This window comes from Caenorhabditis remanei, chromosome II (genome assembly GCF_010183535.1).
Source record: "Caenorhabditis remanei strain PX506 chromosome II, whole genome shotgun sequence".
Classification (NCBI taxonomy): domain Eukaryota; kingdom Metazoa; phylum Nematoda; class Chromadorea; order Rhabditida; family Rhabditidae; genus Caenorhabditis; species Caenorhabditis remanei.
In genome coordinates, this window is record NC_071329.1 from 13622693 (window position 1) to 13647081 (window position 24389).

At 36.4% G+C, this 24389-nt stretch overlaps 10 protein-coding genes across 10 annotated transcripts; 2 read left to right on the forward strand and 8 right to left on the reverse strand.

The window, feature by feature from the left end:
* Nucleotides 1-1062: 1062 nt before the first annotated feature.
* Nucleotides 1063-5334, reverse strand: GCK72_006699 (uncharacterized protein; the record flags this gene model as incomplete). Its single annotated transcript, XM_053725749.1, has 8 exons — nucleotides 1063-1137; nucleotides 1181-1232; nucleotides 1667-1787; nucleotides 3677-3798; nucleotides 3850-3974; nucleotides 4025-4147; nucleotides 4193-4349; nucleotides 5117-5334. 8 exons carry the CDS (start codon nucleotides 5332-5334, stop codon nucleotides 1063-1065), a joined length of 993 nt encoding a protein of 330 aa, XP_053589943.1.
* On the forward strand, nucleotides 2324-4159 carry GCK72_006700 (uncharacterized protein; the record flags this gene model as incomplete). Its single annotated transcript, XM_003109780.2, has 4 exons — nucleotides 2324-2410; nucleotides 2478-2666; nucleotides 2742-2910; nucleotides 4089-4159. 4 exons carry the CDS (start codon nucleotides 2324-2326, stop codon nucleotides 4157-4159), a joined length of 516 nt encoding a protein of 171 aa, XP_003109828.2.
* A 1393-nt stretch (nucleotides 5335-6727) lies between the features above and the next one.
* GCK72_006701 (uncharacterized protein) lies at nucleotides 6728-7786 on the reverse strand (the record flags this gene model as incomplete). The annotated part of the gene is made up of 4 exons (XM_003109903.2): nucleotides 6728-6929; nucleotides 6979-7226; nucleotides 7271-7427; nucleotides 7473-7786. The coding sequence occupies 4 exons, from the start codon at nucleotides 7784-7786 to the stop codon at nucleotides 6728-6730; spliced, it is 921 nt and encodes a 306-aa protein (XP_003109951.2).
* Nucleotides 7787-9174: 1388 nt separating this feature from the next.
* On the forward strand, nucleotides 9175-9932 carry GCK72_006702 (uncharacterized protein; the record flags this gene model as incomplete). The annotated part of the gene is made up of 4 exons (XM_003109870.2): nucleotides 9175-9285; nucleotides 9335-9592; nucleotides 9643-9757; nucleotides 9805-9932. The coding sequence occupies 4 exons, from the start codon at nucleotides 9175-9177 to the stop codon at nucleotides 9930-9932; spliced, it is 612 nt and encodes a 203-aa protein (XP_003109918.2).
* A 234-nt stretch (nucleotides 9933-10166) lies between these two features.
* Nucleotides 10167-11526, reverse strand: GCK72_006703 (uncharacterized protein; the record flags this gene model as incomplete). Its single annotated transcript, XM_053725750.1, has 5 exons — nucleotides 10167-10371; nucleotides 10767-10891; nucleotides 10937-11059; nucleotides 11108-11264; nucleotides 11318-11526. The coding sequence occupies 5 exons, from the start codon at nucleotides 11524-11526 to the stop codon at nucleotides 10167-10169; spliced, it is 819 nt and encodes a 272-aa protein (XP_053589944.1).
* A 463-nt stretch (nucleotides 11527-11989) lies between these two features.
* On the reverse strand, nucleotides 11990-12719 carry GCK72_006704 (uncharacterized protein; the record flags this gene model as incomplete). Its single annotated transcript, XM_003110153.2, has 4 exons — nucleotides 11990-12218; nucleotides 12263-12399; nucleotides 12459-12599; nucleotides 12645-12719. 4 exons carry the CDS (start codon nucleotides 12717-12719, stop codon nucleotides 11990-11992), a joined length of 582 nt encoding a protein of 193 aa, XP_003110201.2.
* Nucleotides 12720-13762: 1043 nt separating this feature from the next.
* Nucleotides 13763-15962, reverse strand: GCK72_006705 (uncharacterized protein; the record flags this gene model as incomplete). Its single annotated transcript, XM_003109863.2, has 6 exons — nucleotides 13763-13976; nucleotides 14514-14647; nucleotides 14699-14821; nucleotides 14866-15022; nucleotides 15069-15258; nucleotides 15677-15962. 6 exons carry the CDS (start codon nucleotides 15960-15962, stop codon nucleotides 13763-13765), a joined length of 1104 nt encoding a protein of 367 aa, XP_003109911.2.
* A 1195-nt stretch (nucleotides 15963-17157) lies between these two features.
* GCK72_006706 (uncharacterized protein) lies at nucleotides 17158-17763 on the reverse strand (the record flags this gene model as incomplete). Its single annotated transcript, XM_003110201.2, has 4 exons — nucleotides 17158-17232; nucleotides 17279-17365; nucleotides 17413-17494; nucleotides 17621-17763. The coding sequence occupies 4 exons, from the start codon at nucleotides 17761-17763 to the stop codon at nucleotides 17158-17160; spliced, it is 387 nt and encodes a 128-aa protein (XP_003110249.2).
* Nucleotides 17764-18043: 280 nt separating this feature from the next.
* Nucleotides 18044-19890, reverse strand: GCK72_006707 (uncharacterized protein; the record flags this gene model as incomplete). Its single annotated transcript, XM_003109800.2, has 4 exons — nucleotides 18044-18771; nucleotides 19151-19351; nucleotides 19408-19533; nucleotides 19710-19890. 4 exons carry the CDS (start codon nucleotides 19888-19890, stop codon nucleotides 18044-18046), a joined length of 1236 nt encoding a protein of 411 aa, XP_003109848.1.
* A 1359-nt stretch (nucleotides 19891-21249) lies between these two features.
* Nucleotides 21250-23558, reverse strand: GCK72_006708 (uncharacterized protein; the record flags this gene model as incomplete). The annotated part of the gene is made up of 7 exons (XM_003110112.2): nucleotides 21250-21357; nucleotides 21626-21702; nucleotides 21754-21934; nucleotides 21986-22069; nucleotides 22114-22314; nucleotides 22525-22753; nucleotides 23434-23558. The coding sequence occupies 7 exons, from the start codon at nucleotides 23556-23558 to the stop codon at nucleotides 21250-21252; spliced, it is 1005 nt and encodes a 334-aa protein (XP_003110160.2).
* Nucleotides 23559-24389: the final 831 nt, after the last annotated feature.

The following is a 24389-nucleotide window of genomic DNA, read 5'->3' on the forward strand; positions in this document are numbered from 1 at the left end:
AAATTCCTTTCTCTTTCCAAATACATCCTTCATGGTCTCCTACCCAATACTTTCTCTTTCTTCATTTTTTCCTCGATCGCCTTTTCTCTTTTGTGTATTTTGTGAATAAAACCACATTCAATCTTGTCTACATTTCTTCTTTTGACCCAACGAATGACTTCGGAAATTTTCCAATCCAGCGGAATTATCCATTTGTTGAACACGTCACTCCTCGCATGGCTCCTCATCACTCGTATTGGTCTCTCTTTCAATTTTAAACAAAATACAACTTATAGAGCTATTCACGCCCGGAAAAAAACGTTTTTACCCTCGATTCATTCACAAATCGACTTTCAGATTTCAACTGACGTTTTGGATAATAAGAAAAACCGACGTAAACTTGTTTTAGAATATAAAAGACTTGGAGAGCCATGACTCGGATCTAGATGAAAAAAGAAGATGCTTACTGGATATGGTGTTTGTTAACTAATAAGATAGTATCTCTCCCGTCAGAATGTTTATCGGTGTACACTCTTCACTCCGCACGTCTTCTGACCTCTTAGGTTAACACATCATCCCTCTGTCCCCCATTACATTGTCTATTACCTTCTGCAGACCACACACACGATGGTCGCGATAAAAGTCGATACCTCCAAAAAATCCGAAGCACTTCCATTTGTAGTTCAAGATGTCTCCAAACCCAACAGTTTTCGAGAGATTCTGAACGAATACTCGGCATATTTCACCTCTTTTCCGTTCCTATCGGATTCTGTTTACGTTCATATTTATTTGATTCTATACCTTCGAATTCCATCTCGGTATACTCGTTCAACTTTCTGCAGCATGTCTGCCGACTTTCTGCAGCATCTCTGGCGACAGTATGTAAACCATCAACAGAGAGTTGCCAGAGATGCTGCAGAAAGTCGGCAGACATGCTGCAGAAAGTGAAGCCAATCCTTCATTAAACCCTCCCAATATTACGAAACAATAAAATGAAAAACAATTGTATTAAATTAAAGAGTTTTATTAAACTAAATTAAAGAGAAAATTAAAAAATGAAATATACGAGTCATCAGAGTGATTTCATCCATGAATATTCGTGGGGCACATTAATAGGAAACTGTAGAAGTACTTGAGAGATTGTTCCTTCAAGCGAATCTGAAAATATTTTTTGTTTTGAATATAAGAAACAATTCCTCACTTGTTCACCATGGCCTATCGAATGCAGTCGTTTCTTTCCTTTTCCGATTAATCTGCAAAAAAAATGTTGGTTTTTGTGGGGAGACTGTTTTAAATTTAGTCATGTGTGTGTTCGAGCATGCTTGCGAGCAGTTTTCAAAGCATTATGTGTCTGACCGCGAGTCTGTACACTCATTTACATTTTTTCAAAATTGGATTTCAATACATACAAATACAAAACTTGTCCAGAAACCGCGCCTTTTTAGCAAAAAAAACCGTCTTTCTGTGAGATATCTGTGAGTTTGCTAGCTTTATCTGAAATATTTCGATCTTCGTAACGTCAAACTGTGTATGTTTCGCCCAAACAATATAATTATCCTGGGATAGATTTTTAAAGAAAATACGATTATAAACTCGTAAAAATGACTATATTGTAGTGTACTTTTTTATTTTATTACTCCGTATATTTGTAAATCGTGAGATTCTCACATCCCTTTTGAATATTTACCTCATTTTCCTGTGACTACCAGTTACAGCTGGAATATGAACATATGTATCTCCACTGATACCCGGCACTTTCACCGCTCCAACTATATCGTCCTTTTCTCTATTCCATGACTTTCCTTGTGCTGAAAACAAGATTCGTTTAAGTTAAAGTCAGAAAACCAACAAAAAAAAATAACGAAATCGGTTTAAAACGGAAAAAAATTAGAAAAATCTCATGAAAAAAAAACCTCAAAGCACGCAACGCGGACACGCTTCGCTTGAAAATTGCTCCAGACAGTTGGGGGCACCCTCCAATTTGCTACAGAAAGTCGGGGGCGCCCACACGATATCTCTAAAAGAGAGGAGAGGTTGCAAGTTGCTGCAGAAAGTTGCGAGTATATGGACCGAAAAATAGGTCGTACACCAATGTAATCCAACTAGCTGCAGATAGTCAGAAGTTCGTGCCATTTTTCTCCAGAAAGTCGGCAGAACCTCCATATTGCTGCAGAAAGTCGCCAGAACCTCTAACTAGCTGCAGAAAGTTGAACGAGTTTACATATGGATATTTTTTGATTATGAAAATTTTTTGCCAGGGATATTCATACTGGTTCCTATAGGGATGATTACGTGTATGGCTTTTTTAGAATGTTTCATTTATTCATATCGCGTGCAAACAGATATGACGGATATACGATGGGGTCTATTCGGAATGTTAATTTCTAACTCAATATTCTTGGCATCAGTAGTTCTAACAGATCAGAGAGAGGTTTGTAGTCATTTTTAGGAAGTACTTCTCTTAAATTTGTAATTTATCAACACTTCTCATTTTTCAGAAACTTTTCATGGGATGTTTACTTCCATTCACTCCAATCATCTATTGTTTTGTCATGTTCACCAGTATTAGGCGGATGAGATATGTTCAAATACCAGCTGAATTCAAACCGTATTCGAAACTTAACGTATATGTTGTCGTAATAGGAATGCTTCATATTCTTGGAGCAATATTTTTCCTCAACCAATCGGTAAGTTTTAATTTGGAAAGATTTTAAACTTTTCCAGCTTATTTAATTATGCATTATGAGTTGAGCTTTTTTCAGATAAGATGGCCACTGGAATGCCTTCTACTTTTTATTTCTTCATTTGTTTTCTCTGTCGACTTGTATTTATCCTTGATATTAGACACTTTCATTCTAGTCAATCATCCAAAAGAGGACGATGAATCAATTCAAAAGTATATTGATCGTCAAGAACAATTTCGACTTTCATGTGAGTTTCTGGCGAAAATGGATAACTACATAGTTGTCAAGGTCCCGGCCGGGCCTTGACAACTATGAATAACTAGGTGTGGACAAACTGAAGTATCTTGAATCTTAATGCAATGTCTATGCGAATTTTTTTATTATTATAAAATAATTCTTAATATTTCTTTTTTTTTCCACTTTTTTCGCACATACAGTACCGCTCAAAATTGTATTAAGTTCCCCTTTTTTGTTAAAAATGCTCAACTTTGAGAGTGTGTCATAGTAAAAATAACTGTCTTTCAAAATAACTTTTTATTCGATCAAACAGAGCAAGAGTAGACCTCCATTTTTGTAGTTGACAACTTTTCTGCACGGGCACTTCCTAAAGAGTTATAGTAATTTTAAGTCCACAGCTCAAAAATCGCACTATTTTTTGCACTGAATGGGTCGATTTGAGGGAGAAATTACTTTGTCGATATGCTTTCTAGGGAGTGTTCGTACAAAAAAGTTGTCAACTACAAAAATGAAGCTCTACTCTTGATCTGTAGGATCCATAAAAAGTTATTTTGTGGGACAATTAGTTTTATTATGAAGCATTCTCAAAGTTCGGCATTTTCAACTGAAAAAAGCAAAACTTAATTAAAAACTTAATTTTGACCGGCACTGTACTTCAAATTTATTATAAAATGTTTCGTCCCAACAAGTTCAAATCCAAGATTCATTTAATTGATTGAAATACATATCTGTTTCTATTGATATTCTTTTATTAAATTCTTCCATTGGTTCCATACTTGCCACGTCCACTCTCGCATTCCTTGATCTCAATCGACAACAAGCTGGAAATGAATTCTTGTATCTTTTCTTCCACGCAGGTATACTAAACATTGCAACAGTACAGATGCCAAATGGATTTCTGAGAAAAAAAGAAGTTTGAGATTGAAATTTGCATCTTTTAAAAACTCACAAGAAAAGTGCATTCTCTGCGATATGACATAGGGATGGAGGTACCAATTCCAGTAAAAGTGCAGCTATCACAAGACCAATTATTGAAATTGTGCCGATTTCGGAGAAGATTAGTCGTTTTCCAAGCTGAAAAAGAAGAAAATGAGCTTTGAAAACTCATTCGGAGAGGAGCTTACATCCAGCGCTCTTATATTCTCCTTGACCTGGAATCGCTGAGATATTGTAAAAACTCGTTTCCAGTGAGGATTCTCCATTTCAGCACGCCACTTTTCATTGATTCGTTCGACGAGGAGAAACATCTGAAGGATTAGATAAACTGTTTCGGTTTGCTTTGAAAGTCTTACAATTGACGAAAAGATGCAGCTGACAATCCACGTGGCATTAATTGTAATTATGTCAAGTTTGTGGAATAGAGCTAAACAGGAAACCAGAATTGCGAGGATTTGTAGGACGATAGTGAGAAGAATAGGGATGAAAATCTTGTTGGTCGATTCGTAATTGCTAAAAAGTTAGGGTTCTGAATGTTGACCAGACCAAAATTTCACAACATTGGGTTCAAAGACTACACTCTCACATGGGAAATCTTTGGAGACGCGGCTTTCAAACGATCTATAAATTTGGTCACAGGTATTTTCCTCTACGGGGAGTCCATTTCTGCCATAAAAATCGACTAAGTGTCTTTTCGAGCCGAGTTATGAGCTCCCAAACTTTTCATATGGTTAAGCTGGAATTCCGAATGGGCAAATAGTGTACGCAAATCTGTCTTCATTTTTCCAACGTACGAGCACGGGTAGATAGCTGGGGAGCACATATTTAACGCGCGGTGGCAAATATGCTGCCGATTCGGAATTCCATGTGAAAAAGCTTAACCATATGAAAAGTTTGAGAGCTCATAACTCGACTCGCAGAGATATTTAGCCAATTTTTATGGCAGAAATGAACTCCCCGAAGTACCTATGACCAAATTTATATATCGTTTGAATGCCTTGTCCTCAAAGCCTTCCTTTGTTAGTCGATGCTCCAAAACTAAAAATTTTGAGACTCAGATTAGTACCACCTATATCACAACTACCATGGTAAAAATTTTCTCTGATTCAGTGTATTCTGAATCATAACTCTTCAATTCCAGACGTAGACATAATTCATTTCAATTCACCTGCTCTGGTGTGTACCTCGTTCTTTGTTTTTTTCGACACCCCTCGAGTTCAAACTATATATATCCCGATACTTTGCAACTTTGTTAACCAAATTATTCAAATTCAACTTACTCAATCAAAACTGACGCACAAATTCTTTCGATTGCAACTGCAACTGCACCAAAAACCACCGAAAACATGTAATGATACTCCATAAAACCAGCAATTATCAGCAACTCGAGGCCCTTGAACGAATCAACGATCAACATTTTATCAGGATCATCTGTCCATAACACATAAAATTGATTGATTTCGAATCGAACAGAAAATATTTTTAATTGATAGGCCATTGTTATCAGTTTCCCGATAATCAGCTCACACCAAATACCGAAAATAGGGGCTGCCAGAATGATAAAATTGAGATGAAACATCCGGACTTGAACGAATATTTTCAGACTAACAACAACAATGTAAAAACAGATAATATAAAGAATAAGCTCTATGACAACAATCGTTTGGCTCATTATAGTAGGCTCTGGATATAAGAACACCGGTAACCAAAGATAGGGAATACTGGTGGATGGATCCACATTTTTGATGATCATTCTTTTATAGAGAATTAAATATTGAAGAAGCAACTCAAGATAGAGAAAATGAATGATACTTTTAAGATACACCTGCCTATTATGGGAAGTACAAGTACATAACAACCCCTTCTCTCTCTCTCTTTTTTAATCTAGTTTCTCGGAATCGGATGTTTCGGAGTGACGTAATCGAATAAATCAATGAGAAAAAGCAAAAGTCAGCGGTGAAAAAGTACGCAGTCACTTGAATTTATTTAGCCGATAGATGCTATTAAGTTACGCTTGTTGTCGGGTAACTCTCGTTTTATGAGGGTGCAGTGCTTGTTTTCAGACTAGAATAAAATTTCACCTGGAAAAGAGAATTTGTTGGCGGTAGGAGGCTTATGAAAATGGTTAATTTGTTTCCCAAAACAATAATTGAGTTTTCAAACATCAAGTTCTGATTTCTTACTTTATATGTTCACGAAAAGCAAAATTATTGTCGGCCTGTGGAACCAAAACATCTCAAAAAACAAACTGTGACCGTGAGTTCACCGGAAAAATATCCTTAATTTTTCAGAACTAAATTTCTCTAACTGTGAGGGTCCGCAGCAAATATATATTCAGTTTTTGCCCTCGAGTTCTGGTATTTGAGAAAAATAAGGTCAAAGTTTTGGCAAAAATGATAGATTATTACTTTTCTGACACGCGAAATTTTTTTTGCAATTTTCAAAACTTTGTAACTTTCTGAAAACATAATCAATTTTTTGGGATTATTGGACATGCAGACATTAGGACCGACAGACAGATAAACCGAAAATTTGTGTTTCTGGTGCAGCTTTAGGCTCAAAAGTCTAATTTTTCAACAAAATGTATTGCATTAAAAATTTTTTGCGACTTTTCAAATCTTTCTAACTCTCTGAAAACTTTACCAAATCTCAAGGTATTAATACAATTGCTTCGAGCCCTAGGCATCAAGCCTTTAGTCTAAAAAGGCAATTATTCTCTGCTTTTCCCGACTTTGACCTCGTTTTTCTCGAATACCAGACCTCGAGGGCAAAAACTGAATATATGTTTGGAATCAGGGTTTTCTCAGCTTTCCAATGATATAGGTCACTTGCTATAACTCCATACCCCATCTACAACATTCCCTAGTTAGATGAAAGCTTTATTTTCTAATTCAAATCCAAGAATCCTTCAATTGCTTAAAATAAATATCCGTTTCTAAGGACAACTTCTTCACATTATCCTCCATTATCTCTACACTGACAACTCGATTCGGTGGTTTCCTCAAGAAATGAATTCTCGGAAATGATCTTTTGAATCGAGACTTCCATGAAGGATGACCGTACATTGTCACGACACAAACGAATAGTGGATGACTGAAATATAACACAAATTGTATTATACATGGCTATTTAAGTTGATTACCAAAACAGAAGATTCTCCCCGATGTGAAGTAGAAATGCGGGTACAATATCATGAGAAAGAGCAACCATTCCAATTCCACAGAATATCAGAGAGCCCATTACGGTGAAAACGATTCGTTTTCCGAATGCGAGTGCTCTCAAATTTTCTCTTACTTGGAATCTCTGAGAAACTGTAAAAACTCGCTTCCGATTAGGATCTTCCATTTCTTGGAGCCATCTTTTATTTATTCTTTTGATATAAAAATACATCTGAAAACACTTCAGATGATATGCCTTTTGATACAATAACCCACCGATAATGAAATAGTAAAACAGGTAATCCACGATGCATTCAGTACAATTTCTCCAAGTTTGTTGAAAACTAATGCGATGGAAATGGAAATAGTCGAGAGTTGGTAAACTGTGTTAAGAATTATAGGGATGTATAAGTCAGTACTGAGTTCATAGTTGCTGAAAAACATTCATAAAATCTCCATTTTAAGGTCAGTAACTCACTCAATCAACATCGATGCAATAACCCTTTCGACAACTACTACAAATGATCCAAACATAACTGAAAATCCGAAATGCCAAACCCAAAAGCCTCCGAGCATCAAAGGCTCCAAGCCTTCCGTGGAATTGACTGTCAACATTTTATCAGGATTATCAGTCCATAGAGTAATATGCTCTCCTATTTCATAATCGACTTTTAGAAATTTCAATCGATAAGCTATAACAATAAGTTTTGCCGAAATCAGAGTAGACCATAATGCGAATATTGGAGTGCCGATATACACTAAGTTGTCATGAAATAAACGAACTTTCAGCATTATTCTAATGGAAACTGAAACAACATAACCGCAGAAAATGTAGAGAAATATCTCGATGAATGAGTGGACAACTTGTGCCCAATATGGTTCATCGTAAAAGAACAATGGCAACCAGAAATAAGAAGTTGTGTTTTGTGAGCGTATCACTCTAATCAACATTCTTTTTGAGAGAAAGACTGGAATTGAATCAATGTGAGTTTTAAACACCACAGAGAGATATTTTCAGCTGTTCAATCCTTCAATCCACCCCTAATTTTATTGGAAAAGGTGTTTAAAGATCAGAAAAATGTGTTGCTGTTTCAGGAGAAATTATCTTTCAGATCTTGCTGCTAATTACTTTTCTCCTTTCCACAAAAGTTTTAGATTTGACGAATCATTTGATTGCAGCATAGAACACGTGTAGCTGATTTGAAAATCAAAGTCAAATTACGTCATTTTTGGACAATTGTCGGAAGACCGTCCGTTCTCATGTCACAGCAACCATTGTTCCTTTTTGATATTTCTTTGAAGTTTCAACGGCTTCTACCGACGGTCAACAGAAGAAAAAGGCTTCTTTTGTTTGTCATCATTTGTGTCGGAATATTTGAATTCTTTCTCCTTGGTTCTTCTTGGTTCATTGCTGTCTTCCTTTCATATTTTTTGAATTGTTATGGGGTTCTTTCAGGTCATGTTAAAATGTGTTTTAATACATGTTTTCCTTATCCACTAGCGTCTAGAAACTACTTTTTATGAATCTCAGTTTGGCGTTGGTCTAACAGAGTGTTTCCTCTTTTTTGCATTTTCCGACATGCTTATGCAGAAAACTGTCAAAAAAGGGGGAGAAATGTTTAAAAAATGGAAGAAAAACGTGTAAAAATACTTTTTTTACCGTTCGCGAATAAGGTAAAATGTGTATTGAAATACATTTTTACATATCTTGAATAACACCATTAGAAAAAAGCTGTACAGTTCCTTTGTTATGTTTCACTCTTATGTATATCTTCAAACACTCTGGTTTAATGGGGTTATTCAGGTCATGTAAAAATGTATTTTAATACATTTTTTCCTTATTCACGACCGGTGAAAAATGTATTTTAATACATATTTTTCTCCCATTTTTCTACATTGTAACCAATTTTTTGACAGTTTTTCTACATACGCATGTCGAAAAATGCAAAAAAAGGGAAATATGCTGTTAGACCAACGGTAGAGATTTGTAAAAAATAGTTTTTCGACTATCGTGAATAAGAAAAAAATGTATTAAAATACATTTTTACATGACCTGAATAACCCCATAAGAGCTTTTATATTTTCTATTCGAAATTGTAGTGTCAAAAACAACTAGTTACAAAATTATTTTTCTTCGCTTGTTTAAGAGCTCAAACCTACCATACTCTCTGTTTTCAGGAATGTCAGGCATTCTGAAACTCAACTTTCGTGGTACAGTCATCCATGCGGAAAAAAGCAGTTTGGCCCGTCATGATGGATTCTTCAATCTTTTGGCAGTAAGCAACCAAAACGTAAGTATAAGTATTTGTTAGCTTTCACTTTAAATCTCGTTTTTTTCAGCCCCACCTTGAACCACTCTTCGTGGATCGAGATCCAAAGCACTTTCTTAAACTTCTGGATTACATCCGTGACAAAGAGATTCTTCTACCGGAATCAGAAATCGAAATCAATGAAATTTGCGAGGAAGCAAGACATTTCAACTTGCATTATTTGATCTTCAAGTGTCAGCAAAAGGTGGAGAACATGAAATTAAAGAACAAGTTCCGTCATTTGAATGGCTCAGCGGAGATTTTGGAGGCAGTTGGAAACAGTGACAAGGTGAGGATAACTGAAAATATGGAGATGACAATTGCAGAGTTTTTTTTCAGACAGTCATTCTTTTCTACTACACGATCGATCTCTCGAGAGAGTCGGTTCCAATTCAAGCTCTCGAGGAGTTCATAGACGAGTATAAGCACAAATACGATATCTATTTTCATAAAGGTTTGTCTGCAATATCAAAATATGAAACACAAATTAAGTTTTTTCAGAAGAAGCTATCAAGTGGTTCTCATGTAAACTGATCTCAAAGACTCGTGTCGTCAATGTGCTCGATGCCAACCCCAAAGACATCCACTTTTGCTTGGACGAGGTCCGAAGAATACTAGGCACCTTGTGAAAGGCTTTCTTGCGATTTTGTTGAATAAAAAATTTGTTGAATATGACGTTAAGTTTGAAACTTTATGCCAGACACAAATCACGCTTCTTCGAAGACAGAAGTTAGGGAATACCACCTGCTAAGTAATTGTAATTTTGAAAAAAATTGATATCAGTGAGTCATTCGAAGAAATCAGATCATTTAAGACTTGAGAATATCACAAGCAATCAAACAAAAGGGGTCAATATATTTATTCTAAATCCATGAGTCATTCAATTGTTTGAAATACATATCCGTCTCTTGTATTGATTTTTTCTTGAAATCATCAAAGGGTTCCACACTTGCAACGTCAATTCTTGAAGGTCTTCTGCTCACTTTGAAGGACGGAAGTGCATTTTTGAACTGTTCTTTCCAGGACGGATGACTGTACATTATGACGAAACTGATGAGGTACGGATTTCTGGAAATAAAATTGGTATGACGGAAAATATCATACATGCAAACCAGGACGGCGCGTAACTCGCGCAAAACTCAATATCATGAGGTGAAAAATATACCAAAATGTAGATCTTAACGAGTTCTATGTCAGTGACCTACTCGGGGCGAATGACTAGTTGTTACTATGCCCCGGCCGGGGAAAAGTGCCAAAAAACGCAAATTTGACCAAAAAAGTCATTTTAGCCCGGCCCGTGGCACATTAACGGAAAAACATCCGGTCCGTAGTTGGTCACGGACATAGAACTCGTCGAGATCTACATTTTGGTATATTTTTCAGGTTTTGATATTGAGTTTTGAGCGAGTTACGCATTGCCTCGATTTGCAAGTAAGAAAAAATTCCGGATATCTTGAACTCACAAAAACACGATATTCTCCAGGAAATGACAGAAAAAAGGAGGAACAAGTTCAAATATCAAAACGACTATTCCAAGTCCTCCAACAGCAATCACTCCGAATAAAGAATAGAGCAGTTTTTGGGAGAGCTGAAAGAACTAAATGAGATATTTAAATTGGAATTAAAATCTCACCGCAACTGCTCTCAAGTTCTCCTTGACTTGAAATTGTTGAGACACTGTGAATATATCTTTCCGCATTGGATTCTTCATTTTTCTCTGCCAGTCTTTGTTAGTTTTCTTGATCATGAAGTGCATCTGGAAAACGAATTATCCTATATTTATGAAGAAAACTTTCTAACTAACCGTACAAGCCAAAATACAGCAAACTATCCATATAATGTTAGCCGCAATGATATTCAAGCGATCATAAAATACTTGCAACGTGAAAAAAATTGTAAGAAGTTGAGTGATTACTGTTAGAAAGATAGGAGTACAAAGTTTGGTATTCTTTTCGTAATTTCTGAAAATTTGAGATTAGATTCATGATTTTCTCAGATTTCACACTTGATTAACATGGATGCTATTACTCTCTCGATACAAACTGAAAGTCCTCCAAAAATAACTGAAAACAAATAATGCCATTCCATGAACCCGGCAATCAGAAGCATCTCCAACCCATCCAACGACTCCAATGTCAACATTTTCTTTGGATTTCTCGTCCACATTGCCACGTGTTCTCCTATATCATATCCAGTGGAAAACAGTTTCAGCTGATAGGCCATTGTAATGAGTTTTGCTATAATCGCTTCATACCATAACCCAAAGATTGGAGCACTCAAAATCAAGAAATTTCGGTGGAACCTTCGAATTTTCAGATAAATCCTTAACTTCATAGTGACAATATAAAAACAAAAAGTGTATAGAAGGAGTTCAATTGATATCACCAACTTGCTGATTTCATCTGGATCTTTATAAAAATAAACGGGAAGACAAATGTAATAAGGGTCGGAGGATGGGTTCACAATTTTGATAATCATAATACTGAATAGGAACTAAAAATTGAGGTGGCTGAGTCAAAATGTGTCAAAATGACAAATGTCTCGTTCTCGATATAGCAGCAGTTGTATCTATATTCACCTGGCCTGTCCGTTTCGTCACTCGGAATACATAGACTTATTTTTATTTTTAAGCGTGTCTGGAATCTTTTAGCTATTTCCTCAAGGTATATGAGGTCAAAGGTTCATTCTAAGCCCACATAGATTTCAAATCTCTAAAATAAATATTAGTTTCTTCTAGAGCTATCGTCTTGCCGTCTCTCAGAATATCCGTCGGCTTCTTGAAGTCATGAACTTTTCCTCCGACACCCAATTTCTTCAGTCTCAGACCACCGAGCACAAAATCAACATCACGGAGTAAAATGAGGCGCCACGGTTCAACGGAGCACATGGTGACGGTGCAAATTAGTAGGGGATTTCTGAGAAACTTCTTCTTTTTTTTTAGAATTCTGAGTTTACTCACAATAAAATACAGTTTTCCACTAAAAAGATGAGAGTGAGGTTGAACGAAGCGGAGAAAATGTTGGAATTGACGAAAGAAATACAGAGAATGTTCAAGAATATGTAGGTTCCGATGGCGAGAATCACTTTTTTGATGAGCTGAAATAAGTGGAACTAGAAAAAAATAAAAAATAATAATGACAAATAAGAAATCTCACCTGAAAAACCTTCAAATTTTCTTCCAACTGAAACCTATAAGCCAACGAATACTTATCAAACTTCTTCAATCTTTTCCAAAGAGTGTCATTCTTTAATTCATTGCTTAACCGCAGATTATAAAGCATTACAGTCAGGTAAATCTGAAATTTTATTATTACTTTTCAACTAAAACTTCTACGACTTACTATCATTGCTAGTATCACTGCACCAAAGGCAAGTATCGTGCTTGGCACAAAGTCAATTTGAAAATAAAACAGCATGTATGAAATGTACAAAGTTAATAGATTGGCAACTATTAGAATAGAGATAGACATGTAGGATCTGCTGTGTTTTTCGTAGCTTCTGAAAAGAAATTCAATATATTTTTCTATGAACATCAGTACCCCAAAAGAAACGTGGCTATCACTCTTTCCAAATTGTAGAAAAATATGAAAAAGACCATTGACATCATGTAATGCCACACTAAAAAAGATCCGACAAACATAGGCAAAGCGTCTTGAAATCTTCGAATCTTAGGCATTTCCGATGGTTCTAGGTTTGCCCATCCGAGAAATGGACGGTATTTTGGGATACCTGAATGTACTAACTATTAGATTTATATCTTATATTATTAGCAGAGCACGCTTCTTACAACTTCGCTCAATCGAAACTGAAGAAAATTGAGAGACTCAGAGAAAAAGTGACATTTTTCAAGGGAATTTCGGTGTAGCGCAGTTGTAAAAACTGTGCTGAAATAATAGCAGTCAATCCTTCTTACAACTGCGCCCCACATCAAACGAGAGAGTATCGGCGAGAGATGCAGAGTTTTTTTCTCGCGCCGGCACAGATTTTCACAGTTTTTGACCTATTCTCGCATTTTTTCAAAGTATTTTTTGTAAATTGTTAGTTCTGTGTTATTACCTGGTATGGGAAAGAACCCGTATTGATATAAAATAAGAAGAGCTTTTCCAATTAGCAATTCAAAATACTGGGCGAAATATGCAATTGAAATAATTGAAATATTGATATGGAAAACTCTTGTATACCATAAAACCCAGCACATTCGCAGAGTGATAATTACACATAAAAATGAAAGAAATATCTCCAGAACTAGAAGAAATGCAAACGATTGATACTCATGTCCGTTGAATGAGAAAAATGGAAGATATATTAGTAAGGACCCATTTATTTGAAATATCATCAAACACACAGAGTTCAAGAGGTAAAAACACAAATACTAATATGACAAAGTTTGAGAAAAAAAACAAGAAGATCTGAAGGAGAAAACGAAGGAAACTCATGAAAAGTTTCCACTCGAATTGACTCATTTTTTGAGCCAAGATGTTTGAAGTTGTGTGAAGTATAGATCAGTCGTTTGCTGATAACCAAACGAAGATTTTGAGCTGACTGCTCCAAGTTTTGAGCTGGAAAAGATGCAGACGAAGACACGTGACTTGAAAATAGGGCACTCGCGGATAAGGGCTTTCTGCCATGGTTCGATGGAATAGAAGACGACGGAACAGATGACAAGAGGGTTTCTGAAATTTGAAATTTTAGTGAAGTGAGCTAACTGATTGTGAGTTATCATTTGGAAACATTGAAATGGCAAATTTTCGTTATCCCGTCTGTTTATGCGCATGTTTGTCCAGATGTCCAAATTTTCCAGATTTGAAAATGTGGACTGTCCAAATCTCAGTCTGTGTGTCAGTAGGTCCGGATGTCCCGAAAGATCAAAAATGTCGTTTTTAGGATGTTCAGGATGTCTCGATTCACCAAAATTGAAACATTCGTCTGTCTGTGTGTCTGAAATGTCCGTACGTCCTACTGTCTCAAAATACGAAAAATTTTTAGAAATTGCGAAAAAAAAAGTTTTTGGGTCCCCCGTCTGTCGATGTGTCTGTGTGTCCGGATGTCCAGATGTCTCTGAATCAGTTTCTGCAATGGAAAAGTTTAGATCTTGAGCTAAATGATTGAGAGTTAGATAGATTTTCAGACTGTAACCAACAAGACTCATACTTGATGAAATTACAGAATCTGTAGAGTCATCCCCAACATTTTCAGATTGAAAAACTCACAAGTAAATGCAATTCTCGAGAAGAAATATCAGAAACTGATTGAGCGACGGAAATACATCGAAGAACAGTGTGAATAGAACTATACATAATACAAATATATACACTCCAATACAAACTAAAACCCGGTATGCTAACTAAAAAATTCAATATCTAGTTTCAATTCATGAAGTCATAACCGAATTCACCTTCAATGCCCTGATATTTTCTTTGACTTGAAACCGAAATGCCAGAGTATAGAATATCAAACCTCCTGAACTGGACTGAAGTTTATTTATCTTGAGATTCACGATCATTATTATTACAAACGTCTGAAAATCCATTATCTAGAATCCAATCTTTCTAATTTTCTCACCACACAAGACGTAGATACACATATCATACAACCCATCACTGTTGGCACAAATTCAACTTTCTCTGTGAAAGTTTGATAACTCAAATAGATAGTTATCACATGAGAAATGATCAGAATTGTTGACGAAATGTATCTTCGTTGATGCTTTTCATAATCTCTGAAAATAAAAATAAACAAGTCATGTTTTCCAGGAAAAACCTTACCCTGATAGCAGAGTGGCTATTGCTCGTTCGGCACAAAATGAGAAAATGAAACCGATCATTGAAAATAGATAGTGCCAGATGAGACACCCGCCGATGAGAAGGGGAAGCAGTTCAGATGGATTTTGAACTCTTGGAATGGAAAATTGATCACTGGTCCACCAATTCATGTAAGTTCTGTTAGATGGGACACCTAGAAGGCAGGTAATTTTATTTAAGCAACAGAAGTCGAGTTGTTTTAGAAAGATTGAAGAAAAACTCTCCTCAAATAATTGTTATATTGCCAGGGAATACAAAAAGATTACAGGTCGTTTCAAAGGGTTTTCAATCGTTTTTTCTGCCAACACCTTTTTTATTTAGAGAAGGGATATTAGCTTGGCACTGTTTTTTCAACTGCGCTCAACCGAGATCCTCTTGAAAAACGTCTCTTTTTCTGTGAGTCTCCCAATTTCGCACACAATTTTCTTCGGTTTCGGTAGAGCGCGGTTGAAAGAAGCGTATCGTGCTAATACGTTTTTCAAATATAAGTTTTAGGTTTTCCCAACAAGAAATTCCTAGACATTGTCGAATACGGATGAATTTGGACCGGTCAAGGCAAACATAATTCTCACCTTCCACTCCGATCAAACCCGTTTGATGGCCCATCATCAACCATTTTCCAACAAAACATTCAATGTATTGAATCAGATATGCGACAGCCAAAATGCTCATGTTCACATGGAAAACTCGGATCTTCCAAATCAATTCGCACAGTTTCAGAGTGTACAAAACACAGAATACGGATATCAGAAACTCAAAAATTATTAGAGTAACCATAACAGGTGACTTGTATTCTCCGCCATTGAATATATAAATAGGAACCCATAAGTGATAGGTAGAGTTTACCAGGAAAATCATGATTACTGATGTGGGAATTCTTATACAGGTCTGAAGAAGATTATAACATCATCAGGTGATTTCAGAAACCCACCACCTCTTTTTTCAGATGGAATAAATTCGGATGGATGAGCAGACAGAACGATGAATCAAGACGACAAACACCACGAAGAATGAATGAAAAAACAAAAGAAGAAAATTGTCAGTATTTTTGATTTTGTTTTCTTCTCCACTATTTCTCTAACTACAAATTGACGATGTTGTTTCGAGAATAGCCACTGAAAAAGTTAACTTTGTTGACCAGATAAAACAGCTGTGGTGTTCTTTCCAGGAAGTCATGAGATCAATTGGGGAGGGAATGTTCGGGGCAATTAACGGAGATAATTGGGTTCAAGGTTTTAATGGATTGCAAAAAAAAATAATGAGTTATGAGTTCAAGGGTGAGATCAGATACCCATGATGAAGAAGTGAGTGAAATTTCAAAGTTCAAGAAAAATTTAAATAACTTTGCAGGTGAAAAAAGTATCAAGTTTAGGCTTGACATCAAACTACAAATTGTTGTAAACGATTCAGGTGTATCAGAAATGTTGTTCTATCAGAAAGAAGATTGTTGATTGTTGTGGAGAGGCGATATTCCATGAGCTGGTGAAGCTTGAGTTCTATTTTAAGTTAATGTGCTCTCGGTGACCCGACTCGCTGCATTTTGTGTTTTCCTTCGTCCAGTACTACAAAGGTTGGAACACCATTAAAATATGTAGTGAATTTGGTTTATTTCAGACAATTACTGAAACTCGATGAACAATGTGAACGTTGACTTGCTTTTCTCAAAACATCACCAAGTCCATCCAGATCACCGTCCACTACCCACCCTATCTGATCTCCGAGAAGATTTCTCATTTACAAATGAGGTCACACTTTTGAGCTTTTCAAAGATTGCTGTGTTTTTTGCTTTTCCCATGTTCTGTTTTTTGTTATCCCTTATCAGACCAACATTAAGAAAACGAAATGTTTAGCTAAACTTTATCTTGAAATTGAAAAGCTAACAACAATTACTCATCCATAACATAACAATTTACATTTAGTTGTTGGGAAGATGTTCAAGCAAAACACAAAATGAAAGATCAAACTTTGAGGATGAGTTAGAATGGAATAGGTAGACCGAGAATTGGTAAATAAATAGTTTCACACGTCAGCATTCCTGCATTTGTGCCGGAGATCATCCTCTCCCACAATCTCCTGCGGCACACATTACTCCTGCTTTTGCCCCCATGAACACTCCATCACTCAGAACCTAAAGAATGTTTCTAATTAGATTCAGTAGTAAGCGATTCAATTACCGAATAGTTCACAAATCCGACTCCTTCCAAGAAAGCCTGACTAGAAGCATATGGGTATGCACCGTATCCAGGATAAGATCGGTAGGCCTGGAAAGACAGAAGATTGTTAAAACTGAAGAGGGTGGTACACTCACATCAAGTCTAGTAGGTCTTGAGCTACAAAAGGATCCAGTGATACGAGTTGACTGAGAGCTACCGTAAGAGGGGAGATAGAGACTGAAAATAACAACTGGACGCTCATATTATTCAATTTCCCACGTTTCCAATTTTTTGCAAATAACTTAACATAATCTAGTTTGAAGCTAATGCTATAACCTTGTAAGCCCATTGAACCGAACTCACACACTCGTCCTTCCGTCGTGAAAAGTGAACATTGCATAGACTGGATAATAGGATTGTGAAGTAAGCGTTGCAGTAATATCACATGAAGTGACATCATTTGGGAGTGCGACAAGAAAAAGAAGTGACAGAAGAATACAGAACATGATGGCCAGAAACAAAATGAAACGGTTAGTCGAGGAGGTTATAGGATCGATGGTAGAGGTCAAAACCTTGATCAGAAATCGTCACAGGTCATTACAAGGTGTGATCTGTTTTAATGATTGTGTTGGGGGCGGGAGAATATAATTTTATTGTTTTCATAGGAACAGTGTGTGGAGTGTTGACTGAATTGTCTCAAAACAAACAGTTTATAATTTATTTAGAGTTTCTACATTATACAAATCAATTATTACTTGCAATCATTCTTCAATTCCATCTTCCCTCTCAAAGCTTCGATTGTGCGTGTTGTGGGAATCCCAAACGATACAAACCAACGACTCCAGCTCCTCCAATTCCAATATTGTGTTGCATTGCAATCTTACAATTTGGCACTTGTCTCTTTCCACATCTTCCACGTAATTGATTAGACAATTCAACGGCTTGAGCAACTCCGGTGGCTCCGATTGGATGTCCCTTTGAAATGAGTCCTCCTGATGGATTGATCACCCATTTTCCTCCATAAGTATTGTCATTTTTGTCCACAATTGTGTGTCCTTTTCCAACTGGACACAATCCGATTGCCTCGTAAGTGATCAATTCATTTGGAGCAAAGCAATCGTGAAGTTCGATTACTTGAACATCATTTGGAGTGATCTTTGTCTCTGCGTAAAGTTCCTTTGAGATCTTGTCAATCATGTCGAATCCAATCATTTTGATGTTTGACTTCTCTTGGAATACTGACGGCATATCTGTTCCCAATTTCAGTCCAATAATCTCAACTGCTTGAGACTTCAGACGTGGATTCTTCTCCAAGAAACGTTCAGAAACAATGACGGCGGCGGCAGCTCCATCAGAAGTTGGACTGCATTCCAGAAGTCCCATGAAATCGTAAATTTTACGGGCGTTGATGACTTGGTCAAGAGAGAATTCCTTGGTGAATTGGGATTTTGGGTTGTGGACCGAGTGAAGGTGGTTTTTGTAAGCGATCTTGGCATAGTGTTCACGTTTGGATCCTGAAAATTGGCAGATAAAAATGCGGAAGCAAAAACGAGCAAGAAATGAATTATGCACCGTTTTTATAAACATGTCCTCAATGAGTGGGAGGATCGGTAGGTCAAATTGACCATTCAAAAAATTCAAAGTGTTGGAAGAGATTATTGCTTTTAAGACATGCTTTATGCATATTACCCATCCGCCCATGGCTGACTGTTCGCTCAAAGTTCGACCCCGGAGACGCGGAGTTGGTCTCGTTGCGAATTCCGTAGTATAAAACTTTTTAAAGACTAAAGTACGGTAGTGAGCTGCCGTAAATCAACATTCCGCAACGAGACGCACACCGCGTCCCCTAGAGCGAGCGGTCAGCCACCGGTGGATGGGTATTGATTGACTCACCATATTTCTCCATGTGTTCCTTCGCCGCATTTCCGAACATCTGTGCAGTCATTGGTGCTGGTTCCAATCCATATGTCTCTGACATGACCTCAATATGCTTGTCAACAGAAAGAGCACGATCGTCAATTGGGGACGCTAACTTTTCCAGAGATCCAGCTGCCATTTTCTCGAATCCAGCACACAGAATAACATCAGCGTTTCCTGAAAACAAATTGGTTTCGTTTCTAGATTTTTAACCCTTCAAAAAATCCACTTACCACTCTCAATAATCTGTTTTCCCAAGAACAATCCAGAAGATCCAGAAGCACATGCATTATTCACGTTGAAAATTGGGATTCCGGTTAGTCCGACTTCGTAGAGAGCACGTTGTCCACAACACGTTCCTGCAAATATTGGTCTACTGACGTAGAAAAGATAGCGAAGGAACTTTTTTCCGGTACTGATAATAAATGTTGCATAGTTCTGCTAATTTTTGATAAGCTTTGAACTTTGAAATTAGAGTCTAATCCGAATCATTATCTTTTTTGCAGAGAGAAAAAACTATTTTTAGATTTTTTACCTCCAAAAAGATATCCAACAGTGGCTTGTTGGATATCGGAATATTTCATTCCACAATCATCCAAAGCAGTTGTGACAGCCTCCTTCACCATATCTGGATAGTCCCAATCAACTGATCCTGGTTTACAGAACTTGGTCATGCCGACTCCGACGATGTACACCTTTGGCTTGGTTGGAGTCATTTTTGAATTTGTGGAGAGTTTTCTGGAAATATGAATTAATGAAACTAGAAAGTCTGGAAGGGCGGTGAAATCGTTACGGAACACGGTTTTTGAGCCTGTGCAAGATAGATTAAAACGAGAACTCAGTATTTCTGTAACCAGGTTTTCGCACACAATTGTCTCTGAAACAAACCTAAGCTCATAGCTTAAAATCTTCAATACTTTCTAACACTTGTATACATAAATAATTAAGTTGGAAACTACTTCCGTATAACATTTCCAGAGTCAATCTACATTATGAGCAGGATAGCGAAAAATTAGAAAGTGTTAATCTGAAAATGCAGAGTTGGAAAATAAGTTATAAACAAAACGTGCTAGCTACCTATGTTTTTAAAGAAACTCGAAAGTTAAAACCAAAAAGAACCCATATAATGAGAACCTCTTCAAGAATCGAAAGACTATATGTGGGCGAGAAACACAACTGAATGTTAATAAAAAGTTGAGAGAGAAAAAAGAAGAAGACATACACTTCGATGTGGTCTCATTGATAAGAGTACACTGTGGCTTACGTTCCATGTAGTCGTTTTAACGAAGGGAAGAGGCAATGAGAAGATGCGAGAAACGAAGAGAAGAATAGAGAAGACTACACTTTTTACATGTTTTATTGTGTAGAAAGAAATCAGCAAAAAAACATGAAATCGTGATTTGATACACATGACAGTTTCTTGTAGTGATCATTAGAGCTGGAGATGGAAATGATCAGTTTGGTGCGTTCCTTTTTTGTAAACTTTTTAATGGATTACGAGCAAGAATAAGTGGAAATGCAGACTTGTCACAGGGCGGGCCAAAATAAAATATTTTCGGCCGGCCTGGCCAGGCCCACACGGCTCAGCACGTTTTGAACCAAAACTTGACTTTTTTTTTTGAAAATTTTCGAAACTTTTTCGAAACAGTTTTAGACTCAATGAAAAGGTGAATATGTATGTTAATTTAAGCACTTTTAACCTGAATTTTCGAAAAGTTTCGAAAAATTTTGTTAAAAACAGATTTTCACAGGTTTTGCCTATTCTCGCATTTTTTTATAACAAATTACAAAAAATACTTTGAAAAAAATGCGAGAATAGGTCAAAAACCCTAATATTTTGATTAATTTCCACACAGCTGTCTCAAAGAGCTATTTTCTAAGTGTTTACAGTCCCAGTGTATGTATGCTCTATCGATAATGACTGAAAATCAAAGTTGATTTATTTCCGAATGTCTTCAATACTTTCCAAACTTTAAAATGCATAAATACAAATTACCTCGAAGCAATACATATTAATTAACCTGTATCACATTATACAACCAAATTCTAAAGAAATAATAAAAATAGAAATCAAATCAAATCAAAACATCAGGTTGTTGTGCTGATGAAGTGACGTGGGGAGGTGCCACAGAGTAATCTGCAATACTTGCTCGATGCAATGGTGCCACCGTATTCTTTGCTCCCTGAAATTACTTTTTAGATGAGACTGTTCAGTAACAAAAAATAATATGTTCTCGATGATTCTTTTACATGCTTTTACAAAAACTGTGTTACAAGAAACTAAAAATCAATTCTTATCATTTAGACTCTAACGATTAGAACAACATTTCGAACCAAACATAAAAACGTACGGGCAAGACAGGTGGTTATTGACTACATTTAGAATTCAGCTACACGAGATGGTGGACCATTTATAAGAGATGTCCGATTCCGTGTATGCACTGTGCTCACCGTTGATGAGAGCGTTCTGTTACGAGATCCGATTTGTTTCCGATTGACGATAACGAATACTAGACCATCGGCGAAACCTAAATTTCTTATATAGGGATCAATTGGGCACTGAAAATGAAATGTCATACCATTCACTAAAATTGCACAAATATAAAATGGACCAAGCTCGGCAAATAGCGAAACACCCGTAATTTCTTCATATCCCGTAACCAGCAATGACGGGATAGTGACAAAGAACAAGGAGCAGAACAGTATTCCTACAGTAATCCGATTTGCTTGTCGGAACACATTTGTAGTTTTTGTACCAGTCTGGAACAGCAAAATGAGTTTAGGTTATATTTTTCAGAAATTAGTAATTACAGAAGCTCCAATCTTTCTGGCGGATATTTTCCGAATACCAGCAAAAACGAATATACTCATCAAGACTATTAAAAGACCAGCAATCTGAAATTGAATCTTAAATATTCATTCTCTTTATTGTTACCTACCGTATTGGAATAGCTGACATACATCAGAAAAGTACGATTCACAAAACATGCCATTGTTCCGCAGTTAGGCATTCTTTTATAGGGAGCAGTGAGCATTTGGAATAAGTAATCGAAGAAAAACCAACAGTATCCACAAGCCATTGCACAGTTAGCGAAGTATGTTTTGCTGAGTTGACGGTAGACAACTGGGAAGAATATTGCCTGAAACTTTCTAGATGAAACTCTCTATTTTTGATGCATAGCAATTATTGTCTCTCTTTTGAAGTTTTCTAATTCTGACTCATAAAAAATGTGACTAACTGGAAAAATTCACACAAAAAATTGTGTGAACTTTTTGCATATTTGAAAATGACCTCACATGAATCAGAATTCTCCTTGTCTACCCAGAAAACACAATGATCAACGACCTACCAGACATCTATCCAATGCCATCGAACAGCTAATAACCACGACTATTTTCAAATGGGCTGGCAGAAACGAATTGGTGAATATTATCACATACGGATTGTAGTCCAGATACACGTTCGACCAGTTCCATGCCAGATAACCGATATGAATAAGGGAAGCGGCGGCATATCCAAAGTCTCCAATTGCTAGGTAGAGAGCGAGACGAAGATTTTCAGCCGCGGGAATCTTTTTTCTAAAATATCGTACTGTTGGTTTATGAACAGCAGGTAGATTTTAAGGACACTGCTGACAGATTCTAGCTACTTTCACTTTTTCCCAATTCAATTGCAACTGTTTACAGATTTTTTCGGTTTTTCGGGTTTTTCGGGAGTATTTTGGAAAAAAAAAACTTTTCGGAAATTTTTTCGGAACACATTTTTTTCGGCGGCAACCCTGGTCGGAAATCAGTTTTAGAGATATTTTCTCGGTACTAACTTTCTAAGTTCTTATTAGAAAGCTAAATCTGAAAAAGCTTTCTGTTCTAGAAACCAAGAAGAAAAATAACTAAAGAAGGAAACAACAAAACAAGTAAGCCGAAAGGCTAAAATTTCATTATAATACATTTCAAAGCTACGGTATTAAAACTTTCTTGGAATTTTCACAGTAGTCAGCTGAAATCTACCGCTAAAATTTTTCCGTTGCACTTTCTTTCTTTAAGGTTTAACACAATGCAGTAAGAAAGTTGAAAAAAATCAGGTTATTGGTGTATAAATAAATCTCCTAGAGAACCTAAAAACCTAGAAACCTAGAAAAAACCTAAACATAAAACCTGAACCTAAAACCTGAAAACCCAAACCTAACAAACTTAAAGAAAACCTAAAAACATAGAAACGTAAAACTTAGAAATTCTGGAAGAATAACTCCAGAACTCACCTCCAAAAACAATAAATGATATATGCATTGAAAACGAAGCTCAACGTGGCAGCAGTCAAACAACAGAGTTCAGTGACGAGATAGATGACAGCCATTTCACTGGAACTCAATGTGTCGATTAGCATTTTTTATTATTCTGAGATCAGAATTTGGAATATGTTATTGTTGTTTTCCTTTCCCGTAAGGTAAGAGAATAGCGTAAGAAAATAGATATAGTGAATAGAGAGAAAATTGAAAACGTTTGGATATTTTCACTTCCCGTTTGTTTCCTTTTCCAAATGAGTAAGAAGAATGAATCAGAATTTCTTTTTCTCTTTTCTATCAATTAGCTTCAGAAAAGAGAATAGTGTTTTCGTGGTGATGTTTTGATTCAGAAATGGGAAAAAATATTTAGTATGTAATTATGAGAACTTGTATACGTGGGTTGGATAATTGATGGGGAAGTGAGAATAGAAGATCAAAGCATCAGAAGATATTCTAGAACGAAGAACAACAATTTTTGGTATTTTAGTCACGCCCACTTTTCTTCGTACGCCCCTAGACAATATTCTGAGATTATTTGTTAGGGCGAACAAGACGGAGGAAAACAAGAAGTTACCAATATGGGGTGTCTAAAATACAATTGAAAACAGAAGTACAAAATTTCGATGAATTCAAAAAGTGGATTTAACTTTTTTTGATAAGAGATCAGTATAAATGCCAATGAAGATATATGGAGTACTGAGCATTTCTAGAATCTTCTTTTGGAAAATAGAGCAAGCAAGGACGAAAAAGGTAACTATGAGAATATAAGAAGCTTTTTTGATTACTGTTCTAACAAGAGTTCACTCAAGTGAAAAACAACTTAATGTGCAGCCAACGGAACCAATCCAGATAGAATTTCGAGCGGAACAGACGAGTGATAGTTTTTGATTATCGTTTGGTTTAAAAACTCGCTTAAAACGCAATATTATGAG